At 41.8% G+C, this 10,862-nt stretch overlaps 1 protein-coding gene across 1 annotated transcript; it reads left to right on the top strand.

Moving 5' to 3' along the window:
- Window positions 1–402: 402 nt before the first annotated feature.
- LOC110537691 (tripartite motif-containing protein 16-like) lies at window positions 403–6,696 on the top strand. The gene is made up of 6 exons (XM_021623924.2): window positions 403–1,042; window positions 1,285–1,365; window positions 1,547–1,780; window positions 2,069–2,228; window positions 3,528–3,689; window positions 3,901–6,696. Exons 1-6 carry the CDS (start codon window positions 467–469, stop codon window positions 4,437–4,439), a joined length of 1,752 nt encoding a protein of 583 aa, XP_021479599.1. The 5' UTR covers window positions 403–466; the 3' UTR covers window positions 4,440–6,696.
- Window positions 6,697–10,862: the final 4,166 nt, after the last annotated feature.

Genomic DNA, 10,862 nt, shown 5'->3' with positions numbered 1-10,862 from the left:
GGATTTAAAAATGTAATACGGCAACTTTCAGGATGAATAACATTGAAAGACATGTATTTAGCGTGCAAGTGAACCTCACTTGCAAAGCCCATTAAGCACCTGCATAAGGTAAGTCTGAATACTAACTACTGAGAAATGTGTCGGAAAGGCGTGCGCAGGAAAGGCGTACTTTCCTAAGTTTGAACGGGGGATACTACATGATCGAGGGATACTAGTGTTTAGTATAGTATTCTACAGTATTCTACAAAATGTAGGCGCCCCTGCACTGGCCGAGGAGAAGATATTCACTATCAAAGAAAATAGCCCCTCATAGAACTATATAGAATCCATCCAACGCCACACCCCTTGCAGGTACAGAGTACACGCACAATCAATTCTCATTTCTATAACCCTAAACACTTCTAGAGAAACGTTAGTGAACTCTGATACTCTGCTGCACTCCATCTCTTAGTGTGTCAGCACCAAAATGGCAACATCCATGGATTCGATCAGTTGTTCGATCTGCCTGGATCCACTGAAGGATCCTGTGGCTATTCCCTGTGGACACAGCTACTGTATGGGTTGTATTAAGGATTACTGGGATCAGGATTACCAGAAGGGTGTCTACAGCTGCCCACAGTGCAGACAGACTTTCATTCCAAGGCCTGTTCTCAACACAAACACTTTGCTGGCTGAATTGGTGGAGAGTCTAAAGAAAACAGGGCTTCAAGCTGCTCCTCTTGCTCACTGTTATGCTGGACCTGGAGATGTGGAGTGTGACGTCTGCACTGGGAGAAAACTCAAAGCCGTCAAGTCCTGTCTGGAGTGTCTGGCCTCTTACTGTGAGACTCACCTTCAACCTCACTATGAATCTCCTACATTTAAGAAGCACAAGCTGGTCAAAGCCTCCACACAGCTACAGGAGAAGATTTGCTCTCGTCATGACAAGCTGCTGGAAATGTACTGCCGTACCGATCAGCAAATTATCTGTTACCTCTGTATGATAGGTGATCATAAAGGCCACGATACAGTGTCAGCTGAATCAGAAAGGGCTGAGAGACAGGTAAGGACATAAACTGTATTATTTACAGAACACTTGAGCAATTAACAAGTCATTTTATGCATGGCAGTAGTATTTGATTTCAAACGTGTTTTTTTAATGGAAACTTTAGTTACACTAACGTGCGTGTGCATACATACACACCTCCATGTGGTATGGGCATTGACTTATCATAAAGTTTGACGTAGACAGACACTTTTGCAAATGGTCTATGGAATGAAAATGGAAGATTTGTTTCTCTACAGAGGCAGCAGGGGGAGAAACAGAGAATCCAGAAGATAGAGAAAGAGATGCAGACAGTTAGACGTTCTGTGAAGTCACTGAAGGTGAGTTTTGACCATTTACATTTATTCACTTAGCAGTGAGTGACTTACAGTAAACTATACTGCAGAGCCAGTGAGAACCCCAGTGAACCCTACTGTGGGGAACCTGCTTATCTGGTGTCCTGGTGAGAACGGAGTAACTGGGCTGGTTCAAATGGAACCCCTCCTCTCTGTGTCTTAACAGCGGTCTGCACAGGCAGCAGTAGAGGAGAGTGAGAAGATCTTTACTGAGCTAATCTGCACCTTTGAGAGAAGGTGTTCTGAGGTGAAGGAGCTGATCAAAGCCCAGGAGAAGGCAGCAGTGAGTCAGGCTGAAGGACTTCTGAAGCAACTGGAGCAGGAGATAGCCAAGCTGAGGAGGAGAGACGCTGAGCTGGAGCAGCTTTCGCACACAGAGGATCACATTCATTTCCTCCAGGTGACATCACTGGTTTCGCTCTCCACAGGAGCAGGTGTCACTGTAGAAAGTGATCGTTTCAGCCATTCCCAATTTGATCCCCTTCCCCTTGGTCCCACTCCTAACCCTTCAATGTTTGCGAGATCTGTACAGTGGAAGCTTCACCACTACACTGCTTATACCTATAAAGACCCTTCAGGAATGCTAACATCAAGGGGTTAGGGCCAATGGGAAGGGATAGGGAGTGATTTGGGAATGGCTGAGCGTCTTCCTCAACAATAATCTATTCCCTGTTTCCTCACTCTGTAGACTTTGCAGTCCCTCTGCGTCTCTCCTGGATCTGAGGCCTTACTGAGCATCACTGTCAACCAACATGTCTCTTTTGAGGATGTGAAGAAATCAGTGTCTGAGCTGAAAAATCAAATAGAAGTTATCTGCTCTGGGGAAATTGCCATGATCTCTGCAAAAAGTAGGTCTAGGTCTTTTTGAAGGACATTGCTAGAAATGAAATGTGCTTCATCCTATCGGAGTTAATCTCACTGACATAGTGATTTCCTTAGGTGATCTAATTTGAACATAGATGAATGTTTATACTCAGTGAAGAACCACTCTCAAGCTGGGATTCAATGCACGGTACATTATAGCGCAGCACACTATAACATACTTTTAAAGGTTATTTACACTTGAGCTGACATTTACCATGAATGCAAGCTCTGCGAACGTAGGGGAAAATGCCTTTAAAAAGGCCTATTGTCTGCTTGGTTGTTCCATGAAAAGAGCACCTTTTGCATCTCTTTGATATTTTAAATAGAAATTGTGCACCACTATTGCATTTTAAAAGCTATTTATATTGAATGAGTTGCCCTTTAGTATAGACAACATGGAGAATTCAATACTGAATACAATCTGAATTTAGTGTGCATAAAAATGTTAACACACTTTAAACCCACTTAACCCTAAAATGTCTACAAGTTTTCACCATCATTGTAAAGCCCAAGCTTTTTTGTTGCTTTGACAAAGTCATTTCTGAAGATTACTATTAATCTATATTTCATGTCATTAGTGATTCATTTAAAAGTTTGTCCTTAATTTTACAGTCAACCTGGTTACGTGAACTGAACTCTCAATTTAATATGGCGAAACTATTCCTTAAAATTTTTTTTTTTTAAAAGTCAAAACAAACATTTAACATCTAATAGTCAAATCATTGTGTAAAAGCTGGTGATCTGGGTCTACTCTTTTTGGCCATTTTCTGGTGTTTTTGTGGTGGAAAATGCAGCGGGTCGAATATAACACGTAAACCCTTTTACCCATAGATAAACGGGCTTTAAATATTTTAACAATTTAAATGCATTTGTGGAGCTTGCATTCAATTGCCACTCCCTGTTGCGCACAACAAGCTTCCTTTCCCCCTAAACAGGATTTATTGCTGATTTAAGATGACATCGTCAACCCTGTTACTTCATTTGGCACTTAATAGGCACTTAGTATAGTAAAAAAAAAAGGATTACCTCTTGACATGGGAAAATGTGTTTTTAATGAAGTTGAAGATATGCTCTTTATGACAGAATGTTACAATTAGGTGAAAAAGGTTTTCTGACGAAGTTACACTTCTCAAAAGGCACCCAATTGGTAGAATCCCCTTAATGTATAGTGCCCTGTGCCTTACATTGAACCCCAGCCTTAGTTTCTTCACCCGTTAACTTCCTGTATGTTTATGTAATGATCAGTGTGGACCAGTGATATTTGATGTTCTTTATCTCCATAGTGACAAAAGTCCAAATTTTTCACCCCGTTGAGCCCTGTAGTCTCACGTCATTCAGCACGCCTCAGTCTGAACTGTTAGTTGGTGAACTAGCGTCATGTAGAAATGATACCACCTTTCAGAAGATAAGGCCTGAACCCAAGACCAGAGAAGAGTTCTTGGAATGTGAGTGTGCATGCATGTGTGCGCGCACACACACACACACACACACACACACACACACACACACACACACACACACACACACACACACACACACACACACACACACACACACACACACACACACACACACACACACACACACACACACACACACACACACACACACACACACACACACACACACTTTCACCTACTTTTTCTTTGTCCTCAGATTCCTGCCAGCTCACATTGGATCCCAACACAGCTAATAACTGGCTGTGTCTGTCAGAGGGGAATAGGAAGGTGACGTGGAATCCATGGAGTAATAAGGCCCAGCCTTATCCTGACCATCCAGACAGATTTTCCACCTATGAACAAGTCCTATGTAGAGAGGGTCTGTCTGGAACCTGCTACTGGGAGGTAGAGTGGAGCGCATTCAAGGCTTATATAGCCATCTCATATAAAGGGATTGGCAGAATAGGACGTGGTGATGAGTGTTGGTTTGGAGGGAATGATCAGTCCTGGAGTTTGGTGTGTTGTTCTCTCCTTGGCTGTTATTTCTACCACAATAACAAACGGACTGCCATACATGTGCCCCGCTCTTCCAGAATAGTAGGAGTGTACCTGGACCATAGGGCAGGAACTCTGTCCTTCTACAGCGTCTCTGACACAATGACCCTCCTCCACAGAGTCCAGACCACATTTAATCAGCCCCTCTATCCTGGGTTCTGGATTTATGCTGGATCATCTGTAAAGATACTGAACCAGTGATTAACTTTGTTGAAAATACAGCCATGCTACTGTATATGACATGTTCAACTATCCATGTTGCAAGATTTTAGCATTTTTAAAAGATTTGATCACTCTTCGCAATGTCAGCACGTAGTTCTGATATCTACCCTAATAATCCTCACTAATCATGGGATTGTGGTGACAATGGTCCAGTCCTCGTGAACTGTGCTCAAGGTTTAAACTGCTACATATGGTTTGCGTTCTATAATGATTCAAATAGGCTACATGTCCCAAATGATTGAACATCTTGTAATACGTTAGCCTTAGAAGATGCCCTATTGCTAGCGATCCTCAGGAACAACCACACGAATGTGACAGAGGAAAGAAAGTTAAACTAACAATGCAATGGAATGATTCAAAATGTAAGGAAATTAACACTAAAGTCAATGAGAGTTATAAATGTATGTGGGTCTAACTGGCGGTGATGTCCTATAGTGGCTAATATTTAACACGATTCAAATTGTAAAGAACACTGTGAAAAGTCCGGGCATATAATTAAAACATTCTAGAGATCCTAAATCAATTGATTTGGCGCTGTAGTGTCATTTGCACATGGCTACAGAAGGCTATAGTTTGGGTCTCCAAATTGCATACCATTATTAGACCAGTATTTCATAAATGTCACTGTGGAAAAGGTGATTTGTTGATATGCTTCAGTTTGCTGCCGTATTACTTGTTTCACATTTGTCTCCAGGGATCACAAGGTAAAATAGGTCTAAAACAATTGTAATTTATGTTTACAATTCCCTTATCGAAACCGCTCACTCACTTATTTACTCTTATCAATAGCTCCTATCAATTTGTAAATGACAGTGAATGGAGAATGGTGTTATTTCTATCAGAAAACAAATAAATGAGATGTTCCACTTGGAACTGACAGGTTGCTCAACCTTATTCATAATTTCATCACGCGTAAAGGTGGTGGAAGTATGAGTGCATTAAGTCAATTAATCTGTAGACACACCTCCGCCACAGCTTTATTTGTTTTTAAATCTCCACCCCAAACGAATAGCGGGTGAATGGCATGCTTTTCTCATGCTTAAGTTCAAGGTCCGTATACACGTAGAGAGAAAAGAGCATAAAAAAGGGAATTATTTTCCATTTACACCGCTTAACTTGGGTAGGAATTCCCCCTTGGTGAATAGAATCCTAGAATCCTATTGACTCTTGGAACTATGACGACCCAGTCCTATGGTTCCAGTTTACTATGGAACTAATCCTGACTATCACAGATATGATGGATTTTCACTGAGGTCTAGCTTAAATTTCACGTTTTATTTCAGTCTAAAAAAAGACTTCATGAGAATTGATTACATTGTTGATTGTAATATTTTGGTTTTAGACAAACAGATAAATAGACATACAGAGGGATGAGTTTCTACACAAAAATATAGTGTTGTGTGTGTGTGTTAGTTAGACAAGTATTGCTGTTCTTTGTCTGTGACCAAATCTATATTCATTTTTTTTATTTGAGGGGGGACTACATACAGAAATTCATATAATTTAATAGTTAGCTTGCATCACAGAACCAAAAAAGTAACAATACATTTAGTATGTAAAAAATAAAATAAAAAATAATTGTGCCTCCACCCTTTCTGAATGGCTGTGTTAATCATTTCATGTAACAGTGAAACTAATTGGTTAATTGATCTCAGTAGCAGTACTGTCCCAACCAGGTGATTTGCTTTTCTCCAATGCCCTTTTAAGTTCATGGAGAGAGCTTTGGGCTCCCATATCTTTAAAAAAGGACTCAGTCTGGCTTGGTGTTGATTTATACTCAGAGGTGTACAATTCTTTATAGAAGCAGAATAATCTTTGGTTGATTAATTTGGGTTCTGATAGTAATTTACCTGACACAGATTCAATAGCTGCAATATCCACTAACCAATCATTACGTCGAAGCATGTTAGCTATTAGATGACTGGGTCGATTACCATGAAAGTAATGGTTGAGTCTAACTCGATGGTTGGCTAATTCTGCTCTCTGTCTAATCAATATATTTAGTTCTGTCAGAGAGTAGTCACTACCTGAAAAAAGTGTTTGTTTACATCGTTAACAACTTTTCCAATTATGATATCTTCTTTAATTGTGATTTATTCAGTCCGGAAGCAAATACATTTGCATTGTTTTTAATGATAGCTTTGATGGTGTCCCATAAAGTCAAAGGATGATAGACTGAGTTTTTGTTAATCATTATGAATGAATTCAATTCAGTTTTAAATTGGTCACAGAAATTAGGATTTTGTAGTAAGGAAACATTAAAGTGCCATCTTGTGGCTCTTTTAGCAGATTCTGAAATGTGTGTCTGTCTGTAAGCATGATGATCACAAGGGGGGCTGGGGAAGGGGAAAGGGGGGGGGGGGGCGCCGCGCTGCGCCACCGTCCTGTTCAAGTGCGCACAACAGGACAAGGTGAGTCTAAAAATGTCTTCTATGCTGCTGCATATATGATGTAATATGACAGGGAGATAAAGTTGAAGTCGGAAGTTTACAGACACTTAGGTTGGAATCATTAAACTTGTTTTTCAACCACTCCACGAATTTCTTGTTAACAAACTATAGTTTTGGCAAGTCGGTTAGAACATCTACTTTGTGCATGACACGTAATTTTTCCAACAAATGTTTACACAGATTAATTCACTTATAATTCACTGTATCACAATTCCAGTGGGTCAGAAGTTTACATACACTAAGTTGACTGTGCCTTTAAACAGCTTGGAAAATTACCTACCTTCTTACTCAGTGCATCTTTGCTTGACATCATGGGAAAACCAAAAGAAATCAGCCAAAACCTCAAAAAAAATTATAGACCTCCAAAATTCTGGTTCATCATTGGGAGCAATTTCCAAAAGCCTGAAGGTACTACGTTCATCTGTACAAACAATAGTACGCAACTATAAACACCATGGGACAACGCAACTGTCAAACCTCTCAGGAAAGAGACGCGTTCTGTCTCCTAAAGATGAACATACTTTGGTGCGAAAGGTGCAAATCAATCCCAGAACAACAGCAAAGGACCTTGTGAAGATGCTGGAGGAAACAGGTACAAAAGTATCTATCTCCACAGTAAAAGGAGTCCTATATCGACATAACCTGACAGGCCGCTAAGCAAGGAAGAAGCCACTGCTCCAAAACCACCATAAAAAAGCCAGACTACGGTTTGCAACTGCACATGGGGACAAAGATTGTACTTTTTGGAGAAATGTTCTCTGGTCTGATGTAACAAAAATAGAACTGTTTGGCCATAATGACCATTGTTATGTTTGGAGGAAAAAGGGGGAGGCTTACAAGCCGAAGAACACCATCCCAACTGTGAAGCACAGGGGTGGCAGCATCATGTTGTGGGGGTGCTTTGCTGCAGGAGGGACTGGTGCATTTCACAAAATAGATGGCATCGGAGAAGGAAAATTATGTGGATATATTGAAGTAACATCTCAAGACATCAGTCAGGAAGTTAAAGCTTGGTGGCAAATGGGTCTTCCAAATGGACAATGACTCCAAGCATAGTTCCAAAGTTGTGGCAAAATGGCTTAAGGACAAGAAAGTCAAGGTATTGGAGTGGCCATCACAATGCCCTGACCTCAATCCTATAGAAAATATGTGGGCAGAACTGAAAAAGCGTGTGCGAGCAAGGAAGCCTACAAACCTGACTCAGTTACATCAGCTCTGTCAGGAGGAATGGGCTAAAATTCACCCAACTTATTGTGGGAAGCTTGTGGAAGGCTACCCGAAACATTTGACCCAAGTTAAACAATTTAAAGGCAATGCTACCAAATACTAATTGAGTGTATGTAAACTTCTGACCCACTGGGAATGTGATGAAAGAAATAAAAGCTGAAATAAATCACTCTCTACACTATTATTCTGACATTTCACATTCTTAAAATAAAGTGGTGATCCTAACTGAACTAAAACAGGAAATATTTACTAGGATTAAGTGTCAGGAATTGTGAAAAACTGAGTTTAAATGTATTTGGCTAAGGTGTATGTAAACTTACGACTTCAACTGTACATAGTGGGATCATGATGCTTGTCCTGGGTCATGGTCTTGAGGCACTAAATGGAATAAATTTATTTTTAAACTTGCAATTTTACTTTTAAGTTGAGAGAATTCTCAAAATATGGGAATGTGATAGAAAAATGACATTTACATGGTTTGTTTGATATTAATAGTTAGCAATTAATACTTAACAAACAGGACATTTCTGTTTTGTTTAATTCTGGTCACCAGCATCCAAAAGACCACGAAAGCTGGGCACTAGTGTCCAAAACACAAGCTGGTCACCAGCGAAAACACAAGCAAGAATGGTCACCAGCGAGAACACAACAAAGGCTGGTCACCAGCGAAAACACAACAAAGGCTGGTCACCAGCGAAAACACAACAAAGGCTGGTTAACAGTGAAAACACAACGAATGCTGGTCACCAGTGTCCAAAACACAATGAAGGCTGGTCACCAACTTCCAAAACACTAAAAAGGCTGGTCAGCTGCTTCCAAAACACAAAAAAGGCTGGTCAGCAGCTTCCAAAACACAACGAAGGCTGGCCACCAGCATCCAAAACACAACAAAGCCTAGACACCAGCAAAACACAACAAAGGCTGGTCACCAGCGAAAACACAACAAAGGCTGGTTACCAGTGAAAACACAACGAATGCTGGTCACCAGTGTCCAAAACACAATGAAGGCTGGTCACCAACTTCCAAAACACTAAAAAGGCTGGTCAGCTGCTTCCAAAACACAAAAAAGGCTGGTCAGCAGCTTCCAAAACACAACGAAGGCTGGCCACCAGCATCCAAAACACAACAAAGCCTAGACACCAGCGAAAACACAACGAAGGCTAGACACCAGCGAAAACACAAGCAAGGCTGGCCACCAGCGAAAAGACAAGCAAGGCTGGCCACCAGCAAAAACACAACAAAGACTAGACACCAGCAAAAACACAAGCAAGGCTGGTCACCAGCGAGAACACAACTAAGTCTTGTCACAGGCGAGAACACAACCAAGGCTGGTCACCAGTGTCCAAAACACAACAAAAGCTGGTCACCAGTGTCCAAAAGACAACAAAAGCTGCTCACCAGTGTCTAAAACACAACAAAAGCTGCTCACCAGTATACAAAACACAACAAAAGCTGCTCACCAATGTACAAAACACAACAAATGCTGGTCACCAATGTCCAAAACACAATAAAGACTGGTCACCAATGTCCAAAACACAATAAAGACTGGTCACCAATGTCCAAAACACAAGCAAGCCTGGTCACCAGTGTCCACAACACAAAGAAGCCTGGTCACCAATGTCCAAAACACAACGAAAGCTGCTCACCAGTGTCCAAAACACAACGAAGGCTGGTCACCAGTGTCCAAAACACAACGAAGGCTGGTCACCAGCGTCCAAAACACAACAAGGCCGGTCACCAGCATCCAAAACAAGGAAGCCTGGTCACCAGTGTCCAAAACACAACAAAAGCTGCTCACTAATGTACAAAACACAATGAAGGCTGGTCACCAATGTCCATAACACAACAAAGGCTGGTCACCAGTGTCGAAAACAAAAGGAAGCCTCGTCACCAGCATCCAAAACACAACAAAGGCTGGCCACCAGCATCCAAAACACAACAAAGCCTGGCCACCAGCGAAAACAGAACGAAGTCTGGCCACCTGCGAAAACACAACGAAGGCTGGCCACCTGCGAAAACACAACCAAGGCTGGCCACCTGCGAAAACACAACTAAGGCTGGTCACCAATGTCCAAAAAACAACAAAGACTGGTGACCAGTGTCCAGAACACAATGAAAACACAACAAAAGCTGGTCACAAGTATACAAAACACAATGGAGGCTGGTCACCAGTGTCCAAAACACAACGAAGGCTGGATACCAGCATCCAAAACATAAAAGGCTGGACACCAGCAAAAGAACAACAAAGGCTGGACACCAGCAAAAACACAACAAAGGCTGGACACCAGCAAAAACACAAGCAAGGCTGGAAACCAGCACAAACACAAGCAAGGCTGGACACCAGCAAAAACACAAGCAAGGCTGGACACCAGCAAAAACACAAGCAAGGCTGGACACCAGCAAAAACACAAGCAAGGCTGGACACCAGCAAAAACACAAGCAAGGCTGGTCACCAGCAAAAACACAAGCAAGGCTGGTCACCAGCAAAAACACAAGCAAGGCTGGTTGGCAGCAAAAACACAAGCAAGGCTGGTTGGCAGCAAACACACAAGCAAGGCTGGTTGGCAGCAAAAACACAAGCAAGGCTGGTTGGCAGCAAAAACACAAGCAAGGCTGGTTGGCAGCAAAAACACAAGCAAGGCTGGTTGGCAGCAAAAACACAAGCAAGGCTGGTTGGAAGCGAGAACACAAGCAAGGCTGGTTACCAGAGAGAACACAAGCAAGG

The sequence above is a fragment of the Oncorhynchus mykiss genome, chromosome 12, assembly GCF_013265735.2.
Source record: "Oncorhynchus mykiss isolate Arlee chromosome 12, USDA_OmykA_1.1, whole genome shotgun sequence".
Classification (NCBI taxonomy): domain Eukaryota; kingdom Metazoa; phylum Chordata; class Actinopteri; order Salmoniformes; family Salmonidae; genus Oncorhynchus; species Oncorhynchus mykiss.
This window is presented reverse-complemented; position numbering and strand designations above follow the sequence as displayed.